Source organism: Castanea sativa, chromosome 1 (genome assembly GCF_040712315.1).
Source record: "Castanea sativa cultivar Marrone di Chiusa Pesio chromosome 1, ASM4071231v1".
Classification (NCBI taxonomy): Eukaryota; Viridiplantae; Streptophyta; class Magnoliopsida; order Fagales; family Fagaceae; genus Castanea; species Castanea sativa.
In genome coordinates, this window is record NC_134013.1 from 77,783,234 (window position 1) to 77,809,616 (window position 26,383).

At 37.8% G+C, this 26,383-nt stretch overlaps 3 protein-coding genes across 3 annotated transcripts; all 3 read left to right on the plus strand.

Moving 5' to 3' along the window:
• Nucleotides 1–6,071: 6,071 nt before the first annotated feature.
• Nucleotides 6,072–7,271, plus strand: LOC142606819 (umecyanin-like). Its single transcript, XM_075778172.1, has 2 exons — nt 6,072–6,261; nt 6,871–7,271. Exons 1-2 carry the CDS (start codon nt 6,072–6,074, stop codon nt 7,269–7,271), a joined length of 591 nt encoding a protein of 196 aa, XP_075634287.1.
• Nucleotides 7,272–11,062: 3,791 nt separating this feature from the next.
• LOC142642562 (umecyanin-like) lies at nt 11,063–12,241 on the plus strand. Its single transcript, XM_075816950.1, has 2 exons — nt 11,063–11,391; nt 11,737–12,241. The coding sequence occupies exons 1-2, from the start codon at nt 11,205–11,207 to the stop codon at nt 12,102–12,104; spliced, it is 555 nt and encodes a 184-aa protein (XP_075673065.1). The 5' UTR covers nt 11,063–11,204; the 3' UTR covers nt 12,105–12,241.
• Nucleotides 12,242–18,609: 6,368 nt separating this feature from the next.
• Nucleotides 18,610–20,989, plus strand: LOC142634863 (uncharacterized). Its single transcript, XM_075809114.1, has 3 exons — nt 18,610–18,729; nt 20,195–20,398; nt 20,549–20,989. The coding sequence occupies exons 1-3, from the start codon at nt 18,610–18,612 to the stop codon at nt 20,987–20,989; spliced, it is 765 nt and encodes a 254-aa protein (XP_075665229.1).
• The last annotated feature ends 5,394 nt before the right edge of the window (nt 20,990–26,383 follow it).

Consider the following 26,383-nt stretch of genomic DNA (forward strand, 5'->3'; position numbering starts at 1 on the left):
GGAATTTTACTTTAATATGCAAAGTTGAGGAGACAGCACCCAAAGCATGCAACCAAGGCCTGGCAAGGATGGCCGTGTATGGGGAATATGCGTCAACCACAATAAAATCCACCTCGACCGTTTCCGAGCCAGACTGTACAGGCAATCGAATCTGTCCCTTTGGTATGACAACCTTCCCTTTGAAGCTTATTAGTGGGGAGTCATAAGGAGTGAGATCCTCAAGTTTTAACCTTAGCCCCTTGAATAAGTCAGGATACATAATATTCGCGCTACTGCCTTGATCAATCATCACCCTTTTGAAGTCGTAATTCTCTATCCTCAAAGTGACCACCAGGGCGTCATCATGGGGTTGGATGGTCCCAACCTTATCCTCTTCCGAGAATCCCAAAACAGGCACATTCCCTCTAATTCTCTTTGGCTTCGAGCCCGACTCCTCGGCCTGGGAGTGTGATACCGCCATAACCCTAGTAGGACAGGAACCGGTCCTGCCAGGTGCATCGAAGATGACATTAATCGTTCCCAAAGGCGGCCGAGATGAGTTTTTCTTCTAATTATTTGAACCTGACTGATTGCCTTGTCCGTTAGGTTGGTACAGGTGCTGCTTCAACTTCCCCTCGCTAACAAGCTATTCCAGATGGTTTTAGAGGGTCCGACAATTCTCGGTAGTATGACCCACATCCTGATGGTACTAGCAAAAAAGATTCTGATTCCGCTTCGTAGGGTCCCCTGCCATCTTACTGGGCCATTTGAAGTAGGGTTCCTTATGGACTTTCTCTAGTAGTTGGTGCACTGGTTCTCGGAATACAGTATTAACTGCTTGAGGAGTGGCTGAGCCAGACCGCCTAAAGTAATCTCTCCTCGGCTTATTGTTGTGGTGTCTGTCCGACCTGAAATCCCTTCTCTCCTGCGGGATAACCTTCGCCTTACCTTTACTCTGCTGTTGATCTTCCTCAACCCTTTTGTACTCGTCAATACGGTCCATGAGGTGACGTACACTCCGCACGGGCTTTTTGGTCAAGGATTTCCTCAAATCATAATCAGTGGGAAGACCCACTTTAAAATTATTAATCGCCACCTCATCAAAATCTCCATCTATCTCGTTGAACATCTCCCAATACCTGTCGAAGTATGCTTTCAATGTCTCACCCTCCGTCAAGGCCATAGATAATAGCGAGTCCAACAGTCGAGGAACTCTGCTGCATGTAATGAACCAAGACGCGAATGCCCTAGTAAGTTCGCTGAACGAACCGACAGACCTCGACTTTAGTCCATTGAACCATCTCATAGCAACAGGTCCCAAGCTAGAAGGAAAGACTTTGCACATCAAGGTTTCATTGTGAGAATGCACTGCCATCCTCTGATTAAAGTGGCTCACATGTTCCACCGGGTCTGTCCGGCCATTATTAATGGTGAAGGTGGGTTGGGTGAACTGCCTGGGGAGCCTTCCATTCTCAATCCTGCGTGAGAAGGGCGATTTGGAGAGTTGGTGTAACGCTCGGCTCATAGCGTAGTTCCCCAAGCCCCTAGAGGGAAGCTTCTTATGCTTACGACCCGGTAGGTCATCCTCTTTGCAAGAGAAGGTTTCGCTGGGGGGAGTCCTGGACCTTGAACTGTAACTGCTTCCCCGGGATTCCCCTGAAGAAGGATTGGATGGGGGTGAAGCCCGCCTTCGTCTGACACAGCGCAGCTTCTTCTTGAGGTGGTCAATCTCTCTCTGCATGGCCTTGGCATCATCCTGATGGGTGGCACTACCTCCGCCACGCGTATAACTCGCGCTAGGATATACGGTATGAACACTTCCCTCTCCATCCCTCCGGCGCTCAAGACGCTCAAAAAGATCTTCGGGTTGTGATCCCTGAGATTCTGCATGATGCGAACCCAAGCCTGCCATGATGTTTCAATTCCTTCAACGCTAGATTTTCCATAGACGGCGCCAATTGTAAGTGCACAATTGTACACGGACCCCAAAACAAGTGTTGGGCTCAGGCCCAATGAGCCTTATACAATAAAATTTGTAGAGTATGGATTTGAAATCTAGGTTCGGGATGTTGGAAGTTTGATTAACAGGCTAGAGTGCCACTATCTGTGCAAATGGTAAACGAATATGACAAATAGACTTCCTTGAATGTAAGCCGATGACGATTTGTATATATATTATCTTTCTATGCCAAAGTTTACAATTCTTAGTTCCTGTTTTCTCTCAGCAGAAAGTGTAGATCTCCATTCTCTTTCCTCTCTTGTTTTCTTATATACTTCTTCTTCACTGGTTTATCCACGTGTCATACAAATCTTCCCCTTGGATACTTGTCCCATCCACTACATTCTTGAAGTCTTCAAATAATAGCAGGGAGGCTGAATCCTACTGTTCAGAGGTCATTTCCCAATTAATGCGGCCAGGGAGGTAGATGCAAGGCCTTTAATGTGGTGGTAGCAGCTTTTTCTTTAAATATTTCTCACATGTCTCTGCTTCTAAAGGGTGCTTGGATCACCCTCTTACCCACCAGTTCTTCCAGAGTTCTGCCTCTAACCCATTTAGCAAGTCCCATGGTCATTGCTGGACCTGTCCGAGGAGACACTCCTCCTCGGACAACTCCTTGGACTACTACAATGCGGATTGACTTGTGGGCCTAGAGGCCCTGATCAAATCAAACTGGTACCAGCCAATCAAGCCCAAAGTCCAAATGTTTATTCAAGAGTTTTTACCCCCCACAACTATGTTGGTGTTTCATTGGATAGCTTGTAAAATGTCATATTATATAATGTTTTATTGGAATACTGAGTGTCTAGTTCTTCACTATATACACAAGCTTTTCTTTTCAAATATATTTCAATTCAAGTTTATTTCTTATTTTAGCTAGTAGTATGCTCATGTGATGCATGATTTAATTAAAAATTATATGTACATAAAAATTAATTATATATAAATAAAATAATTTTTTTTAATAATTAGTGAGACAATTTAAACTTTAATAGAATTTTAAATAAACAATTTATGTATTTTAATAATTAATGAACCTCATGTCAAAAATACATTAAGTTTATGATGTGCACTATATATAGCCACTTGATGTAAGCACGAGTTGTAGTGTGAAAATTATACTATATTAAAATATAAATTATGATATATGATCAAAATAATTAAAATAACATTAAATTTTATTATAGATTACATTAAACTTTTGTTAATAGAATTCTAGCTGGAGCATAATTTATATCTCTTCTTGAAACTTGGATAATAAGGTTACCCAGGGTAACTAACTAACAATCCTAACAGTGATAAATCACTTGTTAATTGAGTTAATGATTAATGAGATTGTAGCCACTTATTGCAAAGAGAAGATAGTCACTTGGCGCAATCACAACTTCAACAACCTAACTTTAATTATATAGCAAAATTTATGAAATATGAAGGCATGACGATGTCAATGTGGTCCTTCACTTAAAAAATTGCCTTTAACTCCCTAAAAGCTTATATAATTTGTTTTTTTTTTTTCCCCTTTAGCTTAATTTTTAACGTGAAAAAAGAATACAAAAATTTATTATAAATAAAACCAAAATAAATCTCCTCCTATCTCTTCTCACACTCCTAATTCCTGTCTTCATCTAAAATCTAGAGATGATCAAATGTCATCTAAAATCTAGAGATTACCAAATTTCAAAGCACAATGTACCAAGCCTATGCATCTAAAATAGTAAAATCTAGAGATTGACATCTAAAATCTTGGATTAATTTTCATCTAAAATAGTAAAATCTAGAGATTGACATCTTAAATTTTGGATTACTTTTAATCTAAAATAGTAAACTCTAAATAAATTTATCTTTTTCATCATCACTGTTATGCTAAATCAATTTATCAATTCAAAATCAAATAATGTATATTCTTAATGTTATCAGAACATGTAATATGTAAGTAAAATAAATAGATAGTAGAAAAAAAAACCATATTCTTAATAAGGAAAATAAATTAAAGAATGCACATGTAAGCAAATAATATAATGAGAAAAAAGGATAGAATTAAAAAGGGGTTTTTTTTTTATTTGTTATTATTTGTTTTGTCTTGTATAAACTAACCAACATTTAGAAGAATTGAGTAAATTTAGGCCGAGGAGGAATGTAGTGATGCTTACTAGTTAATTAATTGATATGAAGTAATTTAGACTGAGAAGAATAGAAGTGATTCTTACTAGTTAATTAAACAATATGAAATAAAAATAATTTATTCTCGAATATAAAACTTGTTAAAAAGAAGCAGGGTTGTTAAAGAGAACTTTTTTATTTTTGGTTTTGTTTTTGAGGGGAATTGTTAAAGAGAACTTTAGATTGTTCTTTATCATGTTTGCAATATGAAATTTGGCTAACACTTATGTTGGACTAAGTTGTTAGTTTAGTACTAAAACTGATTAAGCCATAAAACTTTAATCTAAATACTTGCTAGGACATGTATAGCGTTTTTTTTTTTTTTTTAAAGTCCATGGGCCTCTTATCTTCACTTGTCCCACCCTCCTACAGTTAACTAAATTCAAATCAAAATCGACAATATAGATGAAATGTGTGCACATGAGGTGTATAAATAAAACTTGTTAAAATAATAAAAGTTTTCTGGTTGGTTCGTTGTACTCTTCCCTTACGGCTTTACCTCTTCGAATTCTTTTTGGTTTAATTTATTCACTATTTTCCAATAAAGTATCTATAATGTAGTATCAGAAAACAAATGATTAATTAATTCGTTACAAAAAACTGAACAGGTATAAAGAGAAGAAAAAGTAGAATTATTCTCGAATCTAGAATCCGTTGAAGAAAAAACAGAGTTTGGTAATCTAAATCTTAAGAATTGTTCTCCATAATTGGCTATTTGTTGACCTGTTCAACCCATTGACTTTCTTTGGTAAGCTGAGCTGATAAGACTATCAGTCAAGCAGTTATTGGCACCGTTTTATGTTATATTTTTAATATATGACATTATATGATTGGTAGATATGATTGGGAGAGTATTTAGTAGAATACAAAAATTTGAATAAATAAATTGATTGATAGAATATAAAGTAAAATATAAAAGTTTGAATAGATAAATTGCATTCCTTCCACGTATTTTGAAATTAACTATTTTCCAATCTAATATCTATTATAAAAAATTAGATTATTAATTAATGTACTTAATCAGTTAATTGAGTTAATTCGTTACAAAAAAAAGGACAAAAAGAAGAAAAAGTTGAATTATTCTCTAATCTAGAGAAGTAGAGTTATTAATCTAATTTTAAAATTTTTTGTTCCCCATTTGGCAATTGATTTGCTGACATGTTCTTTCCATTGACTTTTTTTGGTGATGCTTATGAGAGTATCTGCCAAGTCCATTTGTTTTTACAAAATGAATTATTTTTAAAAAAGTATTTTTTCTATAAAAATATTTCATTTTTCTATATTTAATAGTAATCTTAAATGAGTTTAAAAATTATTTTTGAAGTTCTTTTATTTAGCTTGCTACGAGATGAAGTTATTTTCTAAAATATTTTAGTAGATAACAATCTCTAAAATTAAGCTATATATATTTTTTTCTATTAACCAAATATAGTTTTCTTTTAATTCTTTTTTTTTAAATACTATCAAACACCAAAAAAAAAAAACTATATTTAGACAATTTTCTATTAGCAATATGTACAGCCAGCCATTAAAATCGCTAAACTACTCCCCGCAATATCGGTAGATTTCCTATTATTATAAGGTATCTAACTATAATAAAGCATTTACCCAAAAAAGAAAAGAAAACATTCGAGAGGTGCTATGTTTACAACATTTTTACAACAAATTATAGGTGGTTAGTTGTTATTGGTTCAAATTTGAACCTAACACTAAGATTACTTTTTTGTCCCAATAACAACAACTAGTAATAACCTGCTATTTAAGATTTGTTATAAAAATACTGTGAAAATATTATGGACATATAATTTCTCACAACAATAAGAACGCGAGCCCTTCAAAGCCAGACACAAAATCTCTGAGACCTAGAAGGCCAGAAACACACAAAAGAGAATATCAGGGCGACCAGAATCACTGAGAACACACATAGATCAAGATGGCCAAACAAATGAGCATGACAATTCTTCTTGTTGTTGTTCTAACTGCAGTAGCAGTAGTAGTAAAAGTAACAGAAGCTGCTACTTATGTGGTAGGAGATAGCACCGGCTGGGCCGTTCCTAGGAACAATCCAACCTTTTACACAACCTGGACTTCAGGGAAAAGATTTTCCGTTGGTGATGTTCTAGGTAAGCTCCTCTACATGTACAAAACCACCAAATTCTACTAGATCTTTTCATAAATTTTATTGGGTTTTAATTGATCTTGGACTCTTTCAATTCATTTGCACTAATTCTATAATCTTAGACACTATAAAGTTTAGCATTGAGCCATTTTAGTACGTACCACAAGTTTATAATGACCACTTTTACCCTTTAAAAATTAATAGTGATGTATTTTAGTTCCTATAAAAACTTTAAAATGACTGATTTTAATACCTAACAAATTTAAACCAATAGCTTTTAATCCTTGGTGTATTTAATAAAGTGATCACTTTAACTTTAGATAATAAAATCAAGGGTAAATTCTATTGACATACCCTAAGGTTTGAGCTAATATTAATTAGATTTAAGATTTTTCAAAACTAGCAAATTTAGTCCTTAAAACCAACTTAACCTCTAAATAGTTAGTTATTTTTTCCTAGTTATTTTAAGGACTAAATTGACATTAGAGATCAAATTTGTTAAATTTTATTATTACTTTGCAGTATTTTAGCTAGGGATGAGTTTTTATTTATTTATTTTTGGTTTGCGATGGACTCATGAATTATTATTTATTTATTTATTATTATTTTGCAGTGTTCAACTTCATGAGTAATGTGCATGACGTTGCCACAGTAAGCAGAGCCGATTATGATGCCTGCGCCGTCGACAATACTCTAAGCCGTGAAACCACAGGACCATATAACTACACCATCAATTCCACTGGCACCCACTACATCATCTGCACCATCGCAAATGGTGGTCACTGTTTTGGTGGACAAAAGTTGACCATTAGAGTCGGGAACTCCACAGGCGGCACTTCACCGGCATCTTCTCCTACTGGATCCCCTACTCCTACTGGATCCCCTACTTCTCCTACTTCACCTTCTGATTCACCGTCACCAACAGAAACACCAGCCGGCAGCTCATCAGCCTCATCTCTTGCAGCTACTTTGCCTCTTGTTTTCATGACCATTGCCCTAGCTTTCTTTTATTAGTTTTACGTTAGTTTGATTTCTGGCTTGGGTCTCATGTATTAATTATACTCAGCTTTATTATTGTGTGGCTGTTGATAGACCATTAGTTTGATGACATTTGAGCTATATTTGAATAAAAATCGCTTTGAGAAGTGCGTTTATGAGTGTTACAAAAATCTGAATTAAGGTGTTTGATCATGGAACATAGAGCTTATATTGTTTTACGGGTTATTTTAGGACCAAAAATTTAGATACTCTTTTTCATAACTATCCTTTTTAACAAAAAAATAGATTATTAATTAATATACTTAATTCAATTAATTCATTACGAAAAATGGACAATAAAAAGGAAAAGTTGAATTATTCTTGAATCTAGAAACTATTTGAAGAGAAGCAGGGTTGTTAATCTAATGGTTGATGAGTTCAAGTTACACTCATTTCAAGCCGAAATTTTTTAAAAGATCTAATGGCTAAATTTGACAGCAAGAACGAAGTTACAATCTTTTCTTTCAGCTTGGTTGATTAAGTAATCTTTTTTACCTATATTGTTTTTGATTTTCTTTTTTAAAAAACAAATTTGAATATGGTTTTAAAAAAAATAAATAAATAATGAAACTGCTTACGTTGATGAATGAGGGGTCATTGTTTTCAAACGCAAATTAATACGACATCATTTTATTGGAAAGGAAGTTGAAGAACTGCCAAAGTGTAATTTCAATGAAGAGAGAATTAACGAAACATAGAGGTAATAGCAACACAAACCCTGAAGTTTTTGTTTATATATAATTGTGCAATTCTTTAGTTTTTTCTTTTGAAATAAAATTAACTATCGTTTCTTAAAATTTAAAAAAAAAAAAAGGAAAAGAAAAGAAAAGAAGAATAAGATGAAGAAGAAGAAGTGGTGGTGTGTCCTTTAAATGAGGAGAACCTTAGAAAGCAATAAATAAAGAGAGAGGAAAAAATGCAATTAATTAGGTTAGGATGTCAAAGGTAATAGACATTTAGAGATCCATTTTTTAATTGTTAGATTTCTTTGAAATCTAAGCTTTAAAAAATGTGTAATTTTAGAAAAGTTATACTATTTGGTGTAATTTTAAGTAATGTTGCACCATCCAATAACTTATTATTGAATTTATATTTTGAAAATCTCACCGTTAGATTACATGTTCTATATGTTTTTGATATGCATGCCAATTTTTATACCAATCAAATATTATTTACTACAAAAACTTGAATTTAAACAATTTATTACATGGCTATTGATATTTGATTGTCTTAAAATTTTGTAAACATAGAGAATATACAAAGATAATGTAATCCAATGATAGATTTGTTAAAATATGCTTCCAATTAAAATATTATTGAGTTGTGTAGTATTACTTGAAGTTACATTTAGTGTAACTATAACTCAACTCATATATATATATATATATATATATATATATATATATATATATATATATATATATATATTACACAAATCCATATATTTTATTACTATAATTGTAAGGGCACGAAATTCGGCAGTCCAAACCCCCTTAGAATAGTGAAGTTCGTACCACCTCACTAGGCTCAAACTAATAGATATTTATTAGGAGAGAGTGGATAAAAACAAGTTGAGCTTAGTCCGAAGATTCAAACACGAAGGGAATGGACCGAAGTCAAAGTTAAGTATATTGGAGGTTCTTTACAAGCTCACCCGATGACGATATTCTTATGCTAAAATATACACTGTTCTTGTTCTAATCTCTTTTCCTTAATTTTTTCTGAATCCCTTCATTTGGAAGTTTATTTCCTTTATTTACTCTTCAGCTTCTTGCATCTTAGCCCTCCATCTGCAATCCTCTAGGCCCTCCTTAGGACACTTGTCCCATTAGATTTTTGTTGAAGGTGGTAAAGGAGTTGCTTAGCTGTGAATTTACTATTCAAATGTCATTTCTTCATTAATGCAGCTGATAAAGCTATTGTCAGTCATTTAATGTGAAGGCAGCAGGTGAGCTTTCACAATAAACTTCTTTCAACTACCTTAACTCTCTTTCTCAGCGCTATTCTCTCCACTCGGACTTCTAGGAAGTATTTTGTCTCTTCCCATCCTATTCTCGGGTGGACCCATTCCTCGGGCTTAAAGGGCTTCCATTTGAAGAACGGATAATAGTCACAATGGTTTTATTCTTCCTTGGTCCTCGAGTCCCCACAATAATCATTATTATTTTATTATTTTATTCTATGGGGATCATTATTATTTTATGGTGATATAGTTGCATACTCACATCTCACAAATGAAGTCTCCCCCTTCTACTAATCTTTTCTTTTTTCTTTTTTTTTTTTAAATTTTTTTAGTAAGGCAAGTTTTTACCTTAATTATTTAAAGAGTTTCTACCTTTGTGGTTGTGTAGATGCATTAATCACAGCTTGCCTACAAAATGACATTTTGGTTTTTGCCTTTTTGTTTGCACATAATGTAGTTATCAATATTCTGCTATAATGATTAATGTAGGATTTCCTAAACCTTTTACTCTCCAAACTCTCTCTCATGCCCTGCCTTCCCCTCTCAACTTCGACTATATTTCTCCACTCTCTTTCTTTCTCTTTGAAAAACACTTTCTTTCTCTAAAAAAAAAAAAAAAAATCTTTAATAGTTAAATTTCCTAAAACACTGCTATTCTCAAATTTTGTTTCCATGCTCACAATTTTTTTAAAACCCCAAGCCAATAGAAGAAACTTGGTACTCTTGTGATCTTTCATTGTAGCCCGTGGCTATCCATCAAACATTAAGTGGCCTTAACGTGTATGAGCTCAAGTTATCTTTTGCTACTTTAAAAAATTGAGTTCTTCACTTACAAATCGGTAGAGTTAAGATCGTGAAATTCATTGTTTTGCTATTTTTTTTTATAGGTTATGTTATTGTGTATATCAATTTCCAAAAGATGCTTGAAGTCTAGAATTGAGAAATCGATAATTGTTTATTGTAGTGTAAAAGTCTCATTATCATTGTTCTTTTCAATTTTGTTTAATCATAGCATACGGCTTGAGTAGACTGGTCTTTTCAAAATAAAGAAAAGCTAAATCTGCTGTAAATTTTAAATTGGATTATAGGGATCAAACGGTTATTGTTTAGGGTGGAGGGGATTTAGTTAATGACAATTAAATATGTAGAGGAAAAACAAAACGACTATACAATCCGCATTCTTTAGACTCTAAAGCTTCTTTTTTGAATAAGTCTCTTGATATTTCAATAAAGAAATACATATCGACTTTTTCCTACAATAGATTGAATTTTGGTTTAATGGGGGGTTTTTTTTTTTTTTTGAGTTTGACTTTAATGGTAATTGTATAATGATCTATATGTCGTGTGTGTTTTCTTTTCTATGAATTTCAATAAAGTATGAATTGAAGATTCTAGCTTTTGGTTCATAAATTTGTTTTTTTAATTTTTAATTTCAGTTTCTTTTATCATTTTGTTTAGCTTGAAATCTGTTCAATTATAATTGTTAAAACTTATTATAATGAACTCATTGCTAACAAAGTTCAATGACAATTATACTATAAAATACGTATAACATTCTTCAAAATTATTTTACCTAAAACATTGCAATATTATTCTGGTATATCAGCAACTTACTAGTTTTTAAATAATCTTTTTCCCCATATTACTATTTGCTATTGATTTTTGCTGGCCTGTTCTTCCCATTGACTTTTTTTGGTGATGCTGACGAGAGTATCGGTCATGCAGTAACATCTCCATTGGCTCTTATTCTAACATGTACAGCCAGCCATTAAAATCGCTCAACTACTCCCAGCAAGATTGGTAGATATCCTATCGTTATATAGTATATAACAATAAGAACACCAGGCATTTAAAGCCACACAAAATCTCTGAGGCCCAGAAAGCCAAAAAGACACAGAAGAGAGTATCAGGGAGACCAGAATCACTGAGAACACAGATAGATCAAGATGGCTAATCCAATGAGTATGACAATTCTTCTTGTTGTTGTTCTAACTGCACTAGCAGCAGTGGTACAAGTAACAGAAGCTGCTACTTATGTGGTAGGAGATAATACCGGTTGGGAAGTTCCTAACCCTTCAAACTTATACACAACCTGGGTTAACGGGAAAACCTTTTCCCTTGGTGATGTTCTAGGTAAGCTCCCCCCTACATGTTCAAAACCGCAAATTCTACTAGAGCTTTTCATAATTTTTATTGGTTTTAATTGATCTTGGACTCTTTCAATTCATTTGCATTCTATAATCTTCGACACTATAAACTTTAGCATCGAGCAATTTTAGTATCACAAGTTTATAACGATCACTTTTACCACGTTTTTTTTACTCTTAAGAATAATTGATTTTACCGCCCATCAAATTTAAACTGATCGCTTTTAATTTTTGATATATCTAATAAAGTGATCACCTTAAATTTAGAGAATAAAATCGATCATAGGTTAAACTTTATAGGGATGACTTCTTTTTTTTTTTTTTTTTGCAGTGTTCAACTTCGCGACTGGTGCACATGACGTAGCCACAGTAACCCAAACCAATTATGACGCCTGCTCCATCGCCAATACAATCTCCAATGTAACCGCAGGACCATATAGGTACACCATAAATTCCACTGGCACCCACTACTTCATCTGCACCTTCTCAAACGGTGGTCACTGTAATAGTGGACAAAAGTTGGCCATTAGCGTCGGGAACTCCACAAGCGCCGCTTCACCAGGATCACCCCCTACTACACCTTCTGCTTCACCACCACCACCACCACCACCACCACCCCCACCCGGCAGCTCAGCCTCATCTCTTGCAGCTACTTTGCCTCTTGTTTTCATGACTATTGCCTTAGCTTTCTTTTATTAGTTTTATATTTGTTTAATTTCTGGCTTTTGTCTCATGTATTAATTAAACTCAGCTTTATTATTAGTTTGATGATATTTGTGCTGTATTTGAATAAATCTTATTGAGAAGTTTATTTGTGACTGTTACAAAAATCCAAATTAAGGTGTTTGATCATGGACCAGGCAACTCATGTTTGCTGAGATATTTAGGCCCACAAATTTAGTCACAATCTTTTCCACATCTAGCCAACATACGTGATATTTTGCCACTCTTACGTGGATTCATCACCTTTTTTTTTTTTTTTTTTTACGGTGGATTCATCACCTTTAATTGTTTTAAAAATAGAACACTAATCTGATCCCGTAATCATTAAAAACCGAAAATTAAAGAAAAAGTAAGTAAAAAATGAAAGCCGCCGGTTCAACTTAGCAACCGGGAACCGCTACGGTTAAACCGGTTCTTGTATCCGAAGGATAGTAAGAAGAAAAACTAGAATAAAATGGTACCAACTTCTTAGATTTGCACTGAAATAGTGAAATGAGATTGGGAAAAATGTCAGATTAGTGGGTGAAAATAAAATAAGAGATATACTTGTATAGGATGGTTGAGAATCAAGCTTTGTTTTCGTTAAGTCGGCATCAACTACAATGACAGCGGCAGCGGAATATTGGACTTGGAGCTCATCGATCTAGACATGGACATGGACTCATGGAGGTCAACGTCGCCGCCTAGATCTTTAAGTTGCAGGCTCTAGCAACTGTCGGCTACACCGCTTTTGCCTTCACCAATTGTAAAGAGGTTCTCACTTTTTCTTTCTCTGATGGTGGGTGGTGACTGTTTTTCTCGTTTTTGATTTAAATATATTTTATTTTTGATATTCTGAAACTTTAACTTAGCTGGCAAACATTAGGGAGACTAAGAGGGCGTTTGGATTTCACTGAAAAATGCTGCGTTTGCGTTTTCAGTTTTTTTTTTTTTTTTTTTTTTTTCAGCCGCAGTTATTGACCCAGTCTTCTGTGAATTGTGCATTCGTGCACTGTTTACGGACCCACAAATTTCACTTTTCAGTTACTTTTTCATTAAAAATGGGTCCCGCGGTACTATTCACACATTTTAAAATTATTTTGCTACAGTGTTTTCAGTTTTCAGTTTGGATAGAACTTATTGCTGAAAACTGAAAACTGAAAATTGAAAACACTGTAGCAAAATAATTTTAAAATGTGTGAATAGTACCGTGGGACCCATTTTTAATGAAAAAGTGGCTAAAAAATGAAATTTGTGGGTCTGTAAACAGTGCACGAATGCACTGTTCATGAAAGACTTGGTCAACAACTACGGCTGGGAAGGAAAAAAAAAAAAAAAAAAAAGGGAGCCTAGACGCTGGACGTGGACGCACTATCCAAACACATTCTAAGAGAGCGTTTGGGCGTTTGCGTTTAGCCCAAGCGCGTTTTGCAGTTTTTTTTTTCTTTTCTCAGTCGCACTTGTTGACTTTCCTGCGTTTCACCTTTTTTTTTTTTTTTGCTACAGCACGCGTTTCAGGGGACAAACGGCTACTGTTTATAAACAGTAACTGTATATTTCTAACTTTTCAGCCACTTTCTTCCGTGAACAGTGCATTCGTGCACTGTTCACGGACCCACAAATTTCATTTTCAGCCATTTTTTTTATTAAAAATGGGTATCACAATACTATTCACACATTTAAAATTTATTTTGCTACAGTGTTTTCAGTTTTCAATTTTCAGTAATAAGGTCTATCCAAACAGACCCTAAAAACATATCATAAAATATTAAACTTACTACACATGCATGCATGGTGTGCCACACTTTGGTTTCGGTATTTTGCTTTTTATCTTTTTTTTCTCTATCGAATATTGCTTTTTAGAGTAATTATTAATAAATTATATTGAAAATTTTTTATACTGTTTTTATAGAAAATGTTATGTTGATCGGTATTTTTAAGACAATAGTTAACAATGAAAAATATAAAAAACTGTTAACACAATTAATTGTTTTATTATTTTCTCATATTTACTCTAAAGATAGAATAATTTTGTATCTAAAGTCTCAACATTAAAATAGCTTGAATTTCTTATTTAAATAAATTAGCATCAATTTAATCTTGGAGTCCAATAATTAATTCCTTTTGATTACTAAAACATATAAAGACAAAGTTGTCATAAAAATATTTTTTTTGTAATGTTAATATGATTATTTATAATCTTTTAAGTATTATGAGGTGTGAAAACTCACTTAAAATTATTCTTTGGATAAATTTTTAATAAATATTATGAGTTATTTTATTTTTATTTTATTTTTTAAATTATATAATTATTAATTAAATTATTTATGATATACTATCGATTCAACCTCAATTGAAGTAGAAAACTGATAACCATTCACTTTTTTAGTTTTTTGCCCTTCCAGTTATTCAAACCATGGTTTTTCTTTATAATTCATAGTCTGCCATGGGTAATTATTGGGTACTTTAGGAGTACTATAAATACGTACTCCTCCTCTCACATAACTATGAGTCTCACTAATTAAATTTATAGTGGGACCCACAATTTATATGAGAGGGTGAATATACATTTATAGTAGTCCTGAAGTATTCAATAATTTTCCGTTAACCACGTGAAATAGTTATGACAAAGATGACAAAGATTGCAGCTAAGTTTGTGATCCTAAAATTTTTGTTTGTTTACCGTTATAGTAATTTTCGCTTTATCCATTGTCAATCACGAAACGCCATGGGATTGGTGGGGCTTAATACATTATTCTTTAGCGTAGATATATGTCAGCAATTAAAACGATTTATCTAAACACAAGTCAAGTTCTTCTAACTGCCACATTATACTTATTACTTAACTTCGCCGGAAACTTAACCAACCTAACGATTTCTCTATATATGATATACTTCATTTTGCCTATTCTTTTGATATAAGGAGAGTATCAGCTATAAAGAAAAAAAATATATCTAGACTCTGGTATAAAACTTTTGCTACAATAACATCATGTTTTCAAAGACAATTATAATTATAATAATAAAATATTAAATCATAATTTTAACTGAAAACATGATTTCTATTGTGTCTGATATAGTGAGTAATTATCACATCTCTAAAACTTTAATTTAAGTGGTTAAATGATTAAAACCTAAAGTCATGATCTTACAGATGCGTGAGGCTCTCACGTTTTTTCAATTCCATACTAAAAATATTATTTCATTGATGCATTCAAACATAAAAACTTCAAGATAATGTATACAACACATCTTAGCCGCTAGCTAGCCATATATGTACCTATATAAAGTCATGGTTAATGGCGAAACTAAACCCCTGGTCTGTAATTTATTTTAGTTCATTATAGAGAAAAGTTGGTGTATGACATTTTGACTAGACCCTGAAACGTCTTGAATTCATGTGGCAGAAATCTGGTGAATATTGATGTTGTCTTATAACTTAGGGACCAATTTAGATTTTAAAGGCTATTGTAACTTAATTTCCGAAGGAAAATACTCTTAAAACAGACAGTAATCAATATATGTTCCGTAAACAACTTTTGTTAACTTGAAATAACTTCTAAAAGCTCTCTAGAACAAAAAAAGAAAAACGTCTTGTAGAAATTTAAAAATTAGAACAATATTTAAAAATACTAAAAATCTTCCACTAATGCATACCGCGTTTTACATAAAAAAGTCATGTCCTTTCATCATATTCATAGAGTTTGGTTAGGTAGCTAGAAGCCTAGAAGTCATGTCTTTTTTAGTCTATTAAGTTAATTTGATCTCTGAAACTTCTTGGCTTGTGCAAGAGACTTTGATGTAATTTCGCTTTCATTTGAAAAAGAGGGATATAATGAAGTCGACAGGCCGACTTCAAAAGATCTGGTAACACAAACAAATGCTCACTGTTTTTGCCACAACTTTTATGTTGCAAATTATGAGTGGTAAAAAAAAAAAATTAAATAAAAATGATAAACAACCCATTACAGTTATTTATGTAGATAAATTTTAGCAGAAGTTATAAATTTATTTGTGATAGTAAAAGAACTCGGCCCAACTATATATCTTCCTCCGTTAGCTCATGGGTCATGTCAAGTGGGGCTTTCCACCACCAAAAGCTTTGTACTTTGATTATTTGATATATCAGCATTTCCCTCAATAAAAATTCGAAATAGGCACTTTATGGGCCTCACTTTTGGTGCATAGACACAGAAATCCAAGGCACCAAATAGGCATATAACCACAACAATAGATGCTCTAGTTCTAACTTTCCCTGCACTAATTTTGCAGGGAAAATTTGCTTTCTCATTGCGAACCAATGCGTTGGAATTACACACGGATTGTCCACTATTCCCTTTAGTTGAGAAGCTCCTTTCTCTCCACCTTCGCCCCCTATGAAAGGGCACCTATTGAAGAGGATAAAATTAAGATAGACGGACAAATTTTACAGAAACAAACATGGGCGACTGCACTGGGTTGACGGATGAAAAGAGGAGGCAGCATGACGACACGCGTGGTAAGTGGACGGATTACCCTTGTTAGATGGGCAGGGAGATAGACGGATACGAAGTGGATGGTGGCAATGCCATGTGACGCCCACATGGTTTAATTGGTCCTCAAGGAACTTCAAATGGAAACGACTTGTGCTCCACGTTTAACCCTAGTTAACAGAATCTCTATATGGAAAGGATCCCATAAAATACCCACATTTATGAGGATCTTCTCTGCATGAAAATATTCCTTTTCACCAAGAAACCAAGGTTGGTTCCACACTACCATAAAAGCCCAAAACCCTTAGAGACCAAGGTACGCATAATTCACCTCAGCTCTGGTACTCTAGAGTTGTGAAAATCTTCTAACTTGACCTTCGGAGGGTATTTGGCTAGTACCACACCGATACTCTTTGTAAGGTTTTCTTCTTCTCTTTGTGTTGTGCAGGTCTTGTCTAGGGCAAGTGAGGATTGTGTAGTTTAATGATGATTTTCAGCATCATTAGTTGGCGCTGTCTATGGAAAACAACTAGGTAAGCCATACTACTATTTCTCGGACAAAAAGTTGCATGGCACTTACTCGCTCGATGGTAACCACCACCAACAATCAAGGAGTCGAGCCCCATACCGCGACCCTCGAGAGACAAGTTCAGACTCTTGCTGTGGTAGTTGAACACCTCACCAAGTAGAACCATGACTTAGAAGAGCAATTGCGCCAAAGGGACGCCAAGCCCCAAAATCAGGAGGAGGTGCAAGAGGGCGACAGCCTTCAACAAGCTAACGGTAGGCAGAATAGGGAAGGGCCAGAAGGCAGCAATGCCGTGAGTAGGCAGACAACCATAGATATAGCCCCCCTGAACCTAGTCGCAGATATATAGATGATGAGGTAACAAATGGACTTGATGATGAATGCTCTTAGGGGACGGGTGTCAAGTGATCTCGACGAACTGGTGCACCAGACGAATTCACCCTTCACTGCACATATTACTTCGTTCCTTCTCCCACCGAAGTTTCGTATACCGCAAGTAGAATCCTACGACGGGTCAAGGGATCCTTTGGACCACTTAGAGACATTCAAGACCCTCATGCAAGGCATAGCAGATGAGATCATGTGTCGGGTTTTTCCCACTACACTGAGGTGCCCTACAAAAGTATGGTTTAGCAGGTTGACGCCAAACTCCATCAATACCTTTAAAGAGTTAAGCGCCCAGTTTGCCTCACACTTTATCAGGGGACACAGGTACAAGAAGTCAACCGCATGCTTGGTGAACATCAAGCAACGAGAGGATGAGACGCTAAGGTCTTATATCACCCGTTTTAACAAGGAGGCCCTTTCGATTGATGAAGCTGATGACAAGATACTCGTGGCTGCGTTCACCAATGGGTTACGGAAGGGGAAGTTTTTGTTTTCCCTATACAAGAATGACCCGAAGACCATGTCAGATGTACTTTACAGGACTACCAAACACATGAACGCAGAAGATGCGCTACTAGTACGAGAGGAGAAGCCCAGGAAGAGAGAAAGACAAGAAGAAACATGACAGGAAAGAGGACAAAAGGCCACGAGGACAGGAGACGGGTGAGAGGATAGACACTCCAAGGCCCCCATTGGAAGATTCGCAGATTTCACCCCACTGAATGTCCCCATCAATCAGGTACTTATGCAGATCAAAGACAAAGGATCCTTGACGTTTCCTGGCAAGTTGAAAAGTGACCCCAACAAGAAGTCCAGGGACAAGCACTGCTACTTCCATTGAGACCATGGCTACGATACGTCCGAATGCTACTATTTAAAACAGCAGATAGAAGCCATGATCAGACAAGAGAAATTGCAAAGGTTTGTCAGCAAAGAGAAGGCGGACTAGCTACAAGAGTAGGGCCCCCAGAGGGAAAATGAGCGCCTCAAACCACCTATAGGAGACATAAGGATGATTGTAGGAGGCACTGCAACTTCCTGTTTGACTAGGAAGGCGTGCAAGACCTACCTCTGGATGGTTTAAAATGTCTTGTTGATGGGTTTGGTCCTAAAGATGGCGTGCATTGATAACCTTGTAATCGAGTTCTCAGAGGAAAACGCTCGACGTCTCCATCATCCACACGACGACACGTTGGTTGTGAGCATACGGATTGGGGACTACAACACTCATAGGGTCCTAGTAGATAATGGGAGCTCCGCCAATATACTATACTACCCAGCCTTCTAACAGATGAGGATTGGGAGAGAATAGTTGATCCCAACTAATGCATCTCTCATCTGATTCGGAAGAACAAGAGTGTACCTACTCGGCACGGTCACATTATCCGTAACTGTCGACGATTATCCTCAACAAATCACCATGGACATCACATTCCTAGTTGTGGACTGTTCATCCGCATACAATGTCATCTTGGGCCACCTAACCCTTAATTCATGGAAGGCCGTAACATCCACTTACCACCTGATAATCAAGTTCCCCATCGAGTATAGGGTAGGAGAAGTACGGGGAGAACAAGTAGCGGCGTGCGAGTGTTACATCACCATGCTAGAAATGGATGACCATTTACCAACAATGTGCATTAAAGAAAAGTGAATGGTGGCATAACTAGTAGAAGGGCTGAAAGAGGTGCACTTTGACGACTCTAGACTCGAGCGGACAACGAAAATAGGTACTCTTGCTAGCCTGCCAATCCATCAGGCACTAATATCATTTTTAAGGGAGAAGTAGGACATCTTTGCCTAGAGCCATGAAGACATGCCCGGGATCGATCCTTCGGTCATAGTCCACAAGTTGAACGTATCGTCTTATTTCTCTCCCATCTGCCAGAAGAAGCGGGTATTCTCTCAAGAACGGGTCTAGGCCATAGCAGAGGAGGTTCGCAAGTTGTAGGAGGCAAAATTTATACGAGAAGTATACTACCCCAACTGGTTGACCAAAGTGGTGATGGTAAAAAAGGCCAATGGAAGGTGGCAAATGTGCGTGGATTTCACGGACTTGAACAGGGCATGCCTCAAGGACAGCTACCCACTTCCTTGGATTGATATCTTGGTGGATTCAACTGCAAGACACTAGTTGCTAAGTTTCATGGACGCATTTTCTAGGTACAACCAGATCAAGCTGGACGAAGCTGACCAGGAGAAGACTTCTTTCGTCACAAGCTAGGGTCTCTTCTGCTATAAAGTGATGTCGTTCGGCCTCAAGAATGTGGGGGCAACGTATCAAAGGCTTATGAACAAGATGTTTGCACAACAGATTGGGAGGAACGTCTAAGTATACGTGGACGACATACTAATAAAAAGCCTATGGGAGGACGACCTCAGGGGGACTTTCGAAACCCTTAATTACTATAACATGAAGCTGAATCCGAATAAGTGTGCATTCAGAGTGACAGCAGGAAAGTTCCTAGGATTCATGGTATCCCAAAGGGGTATTGAAGTCAACCTAGACAAGATATAGGCCATCATGGAGTTAGCCCCACCAAAAATCATTAAGGAGGTACAAAGTTTGAACGGTAAGATCGCTACATTGAACATGTTTGTTTCAAGAGCAATGGATAAGTGCCTACCCTTCTTCCGCACATTAAAAAAAGGCCTTTGAATGGATGACTGAGTGTTAGCACGCATTTGAGGATTTGAAGGCATACCTTTCTTCCCCACCTTTGCTGAGCCCCTCTAAACCAGGAGAAGAGTTGGTTCTCTACTTAGCTGTCTCTTCAGCCGCTGTCAGCACAGCCTTAGTTAGGGAAGAAGATAAGGTGCAAAAGCCTGTATACTTCACAAGCCAAGCGCTCCAAGGTGCAGAAGAGAGGTATCCCCCTATGGAAAAGCTCGCATTCTCGTTGGTAACTGCAGTGCGTAAGCTCAGACCATACTTCTAGGCCCACACTATTGTTGTCTTAATAGACAAACCCCTACGGAGGGCAATGAGCAGTCTAGAGGCAGTTGGACGAATGACGCTATGGGCGATTGAGTTGAGTGAGTTTGACATATAGTATCGCCCGCGTATAGCCATTAAAGGACAAGTTATTGCCGATTTCATTGTAGAATTCACCCATATGGATGAGCAGGGGGCAGGAGAGAATCCCCAATGGATGGTCCATGCAAACGGGTCGTCAAATAAACACGCAGGAAGAGTTGGTATAGTGCTCCGTAGCCCGAAGGGAGATGAGGTCGAGTGCATCGTTCGACTTGACTTCCCCAGAACAAACAATGAGGCCAAGTACGAACCTCTGATAATAGGATTGGATCTCGTACAAGTTGCAAGAGCCACGAATGTGATCGTGCATTGCGACTCTCAAGTGGTCACCAGCCAGATAAACGGCGGCTATGAGTGCAGAAGGGAATGGATGAAAGAGTACCTTGAACAAGTGAAGAATCGGATGAACAATTTCAATGCAAAGTTCGTTCAAATCCCAAAGGAAGAGAACGAGTGAGCCGACCGTCTTGCCAAGGCGGCATCAGTAGAGCACATGTCTTTTCCTAGATAGGTACTTTTCGTTATTCAAGCTTCACTTGTGATAAACACAGTCAATGTGCAGGAAGTAGGTATCGAGAATAACTGGACGACACCAATTACCTTCTATCTTAAAAACGGGTTGCTGCTGGACGATAAGGGAGCTGCAAGGAAGTTAAAGGTCTATGCTGCATGATTCGTACTAATCAAATATATCTTATACAAAAGAGGTTTCTCCCAACCATACCTAAGGTGCCTTATCCTCGAGGAAGCAGACTATGCCATGCAAGAAGTTCATGAAAGAATCTATGGAAACCACTTCGAATCTTGGTCGTTGGTGTACAAGCTAATCCATGCAAGATATTACTGGCTCACTATGCAGAAGGTTGTCCTTGCATACGTCAAAACTTGCGACAAGTGTCAGAAGTTCGGCAACATAATCTAACAACCAACAGAGGAACTCACCCCAATGACGGCCCCATGGCCTTTTGCTTAGTGAGGATTAGACATCATAGGTTTGTTCTCGGCGGCCATTCGGTAGCTTAAATTTCTGGTGGTCGGTATAGATTATTTCACCAAATGGGTAGAAGCAGAAGCCTTGGCGACCATCACAGAGAAGAATATATGTGGTTTCGTATGGAGAAACATCATTTGTAGGTACAATATCCCTAGAGTGCTGGTCTCAGACAACGGGAAATGGTTTGATAATGAAGCATTTAGAAACTTCTGCTCATAGCTTGGGATCAAGAACCACTACTCGCTCACCCTCAGGCTAATGGGTAGGTTGAAGTCACGAACTGATCCTTGCTTAAAATCATCAAGTCCCGGCTCGAGGGGGCAAAAGGTATCTGGCCTGAAGAATTGTCGAGTGTCTATGGGCGTACAGAATGACGGCAAGGACGCCTATAGGAGAGACACCGTTTCGACTTGTGTATGAAAGTGAGGCAATCATCTCGGCTGAAGTGGGACTCACAAGCTACAGAGTGGCGAACCATGACGAGGGAAAGAATGACGACGCATTATGCCTGCAACTTGATATGGTGGATGAGGTCAAGGAAATGGCTGAACAAAGGTTAGCACAGTACCAAAATCTCATGGCCAGACACTACAACTCCCGGGTGAAACACAAAGACTTATAAGTCGAGGACCTTGTCTTAAGGAAAGTAACGGGCGCTACAAAAGACCCCTTTAAGCGGAAGTTAGGGCCTAATTGGGAAGGAACGTATAAAATCACATCATGGCATAGGAGGGGCACCTACCACCTCGAGACATTGGATGGGCAAAAGCTACACGACCCATGGAACGCTGAGCACCAAAGAAGTACTACCAATAGAAAAAGATCAAAAGTGACGACACTCCTCATTTTCCAATTTATTTCTATTTTAGTTTTTATTATCTATAGTACTTTTTGTGGCCCAAAGGGTAATTTTCTGATTTTCAAAAGTACAATTTCTACTTGCATATTTATCACAATAAGAGGAGTTATTCAAAACACGTTGTATGTATTATACGCATTATGTCCATAAAGTGGACGGATCATCTTAAAGGGATGAATTTTAATCACTGAGTCCACAAAAGTGGACGGGTTCATCCAAAATGGATGTGCTATGTTTATCAAGACCATAAAGTGGACGAATCATCTTCAAGGGATGAGTTTTAATCACTGAGTCCACAAAAGTGGGCAGGTTCGTCCAAAAGGGATGTGATATGTTTATTAAGTCCATAAAGTGGACGGATCATCCTAAAAGGATGAGTTTTAATCACTGATTCCACAAAAGTGGACGAGTTCATCTTAAACGGATGAGCTATACCTATTAGGTCCACAAAAGTGGATGGGTTCATCCAAGAGGGATGTGCTATGTTTATTAAGTCCATAAAGTGGACGGATTATCCTAAAAGTATGAGTTTTAATCACTAGGTCCAAAAAAGTGGACGGGTACATCTCGATGGGATGAGTTATGTTTACCAAGTCCACAAAATGGATGGGTTCAGCCATTCAACACAAAGTAGATGAATATATGACAAACATATGTTAACGAATGCATAATCAAGATGCCAATATATTATAAAAAGCCCAGTAAAGGGCAAATGTCAACATGTCGAGCCTAAAAAACAATAGGCGACGGTAAAATAAAAACATTGAGATTTTTACATACAAAAGGAAAGAAAGAAAATTGAAGTCTAAATCGATATAGAAAAGTCTAGTTCTAGTCAGTAGGGTTTTCTCCGTCCTTGGCCTTCAGGTCCCCCTTAAGTGGGTGGGCGTCATCACCGACGAAGGTGGCTTGGTATGTAGGAGCCGTCTCCTCTTCACCATGGGGGTTAGTGACGACGTCATCAGGAAATAGCTCGTTGGTGCTCTCGGAGTAAACAGGCTGGGCTAGTGTCTAGGCCTAGGGGTCTATAAAGATGTGAAAAAGGTCCAGATTGGGATAGGATGCCTTCACCTGACGGAAGCAGTCGTCAAACCTGTCGACAAACAAGCTGCCGAGCTCCGTTAAGAAGGCGTCGGAGTCAAGATACTCTTGTACCACATCCTCCTTAGCCTAATGGAGTTGGTCTTTGGTTTCTTTGATTTCCTTCTCTCTATCCTCAAGGACCTTCCTCAACACCTCTGTCTGCTACTCCAGTTCACCCCTTAACTACTCTGACGCATCAAGCTTTTTCTGCTGGACAACCTTCCAGGCCTGCAACTCCTCCAGCTCCACTGCCATCGCCTTTGCTCGCACCTTGACCTGGTCCAAGGCCGTCTTATGGGAAAGGTAACGGTCCATTAGACCCTTCATTATTACCAAGCCATGCGAAACTAAAAAAGGGATTTAAAAGGGAGACAGAGACAATTTTAACGAGCCAAAGGAAACAGAAGAAAAAAAAACTTACCTGTGCGACACTGAAGAAACCCCTCTCCTCCATTGCCTCCGTCGGGTGATTACTCAAGACCTCATTATCGTCCGCCTTTATGATGGACAAAAGCTGTTTAAGGGCGTACTGAGGGCCCTCGCAGAGGAGGACGGGTGGCTTTGGGGTGACGGGGACCAATCCTTTCATCAAACCCTTGCCACTTCCTGGACTTGGAAGTGTAGCCCCTTCCTTTGCCTTAGGTTTCGCCCCGACGGTTGACTTTGCAACCTTGGGCTTTTTAAAGGGGACGGTCAGACTTCTCTGATGGTCTTTTCTTCGATGGAGGAACTTGGGTGGTGGACTTAGGAGGCAAGGTGCCCTCTTGTTTCTTCTTTGCAGTAGCCTGTTGCTTTATGTAAGCCTTCCTCCTGCTTTCCTCCATTTCTGTATCAATGTGGACGGAAAGAAAGAGTTAGGAAAATTTCAAATAGAAAGAAAATAATATAAAGAGAGACGGGCTTACATCTTCGGGCCTGATCGTTGTATCGATGGGCAGCCTCACTAGGTTCGGGACCGTCGCAATACCAATGGATTGTCTCCAAGGTAATGAGCTTAGCCCACATCCTTTTCTTCAACTTAATTGCAAAAGTTTTTTCCAAAAAGCTCCACTGCTCCAAGGTCGGACGGTCTCGGGTTGCAAAGAAAGGGACGGTTAGATTAGAGACAGTAAATAAAAAATGTAATTTAAAGAGGACAGATTTTCACCAGACGGAGGCATTAAGCCCTAAGTTTTGTCTACCGGCATGAACTCTTGATCATTAGGGTGACGCATCCAATCGTCACCTTGCATAAAGAAGTAACAACTTTTCCAATTCCTATTGGAATCTGGAGTGTCGCGCACCAGCCTAAGTACAGGCTTCCTTGGTAGGAAGCTGTACATATCTTTAGACTGAGTGATCTCTGACAGATGGCAACAGTGGAAGAACTCCTCCACTGTCATATTTCACTCCCTGTCGCTCAGGACTCTATATAGAACTTCAACACCAAGGAAGACCCTCCAAGCATTTGGAGAGATCTAGGTGACGGCAACTCTGAGGTATTGAAGAAGGCGACAGTGAAGAGCACTTACTGGAAACTAAAGTCCCGCTTTAAACATTTGCTCATAAACACCGACGTCCTTGACCCTGTCGTAGTAACATTTTCAGACTTTCGAGGTAGACTGATGGGTATGTTGGCAGGGATATAGTACCTCTCCCTAAAGGTCTTGAAATGTCTTTGCTTGAAGGATGAATTAAAATCATTCACCGTCCACAATGAAAGGAGGATGAACTCTTTAAGGCCATTTGGTCCTATGACGTTGGAACTATTTGAGTCACCACTCGAACCTCCCTTCGATTTGACCACGTTTACATCATTATCCTCCTCCGAAGAAGAATCGGCAGACGAATCCCTTTCATCATAAGATGTATCGGAGTCGTCATGACCACACGAGTACACCTCATCGTAGCTCGCTCCTTCGCAGACCCACGATTAATCACTCGACGCCTTACTAGATATCTGTCATCTACACGTGACGGGTAAACCCCTAAGACTCTCTACAGGTCTATGAAGGTGACAGGCCAACAATATTTAAACTAAGTGATGAAATTAAAAACAAGTGAGAGGCAACGAATGCTTTCCGATTGTTGGTTCGAAGAAGAAACGGATACAGCTAACGGACAAAACTGGTGAACTGACATAGAAAAGTGATGGAAAAGGCAGAAGCTGAAATAGGAAGCAGACGGTATCGCTCTAGCTTTGAAAATTTACGAAAAGTAAAAATGAGAGGGGAAGGCAACAGATGTATATAGAGGGAACAACACGGAAGATGAAGGGATACTTCAGAACAAGCAATTAAGCAATAGGAACATGCCACGTGCCCCTACTACATTAAATGCACCAAACCAGCCTGTCTAATTAGGACACAGTTCCTAAAAAGTTGTGTTAAGCTGTCATTCTACAGGTCCATCTAGGAAACATGGCGACGGACCCATAGAGTGGGGGGGGGGGGTAGCTAAAGAGGATAAAATTAAGATAGATGGTCAGATTTTACAGAAACAACCATGGGCGATTGCACTGGGTTGACGGACAAAAAAGAGGAGGCAGCACGACGACACGCGTGGTAAGTGGACAGATTACCCTTGTTAGACGGGCAGGGAGATAGACAGATATGAAGTGGACGATGGCAATGCCACGTGATGCCCACATGGTTTAATTGGTCCACAAGGAACTTCAAATGGAAACGACTTGTGCTCCACGTTTAACCCTAGTCAACAGAATCTCTATATGAAAAGGATCCCATAAAATACGCGCATTTATGAGGATATTCTCTACATGGAAATATTCCTCTTTGCCAAGAAACTAAGTTCTGTTCCACACTATTATAAAAGCCTAAAACCCTCAGAGACCAAGATACGCATAATTCACCACAGTTCTAGCACTCTAGAATTGTGAAAATCTTCTGACTTGACCTTCAAAGGGTATTTGGCCGGTA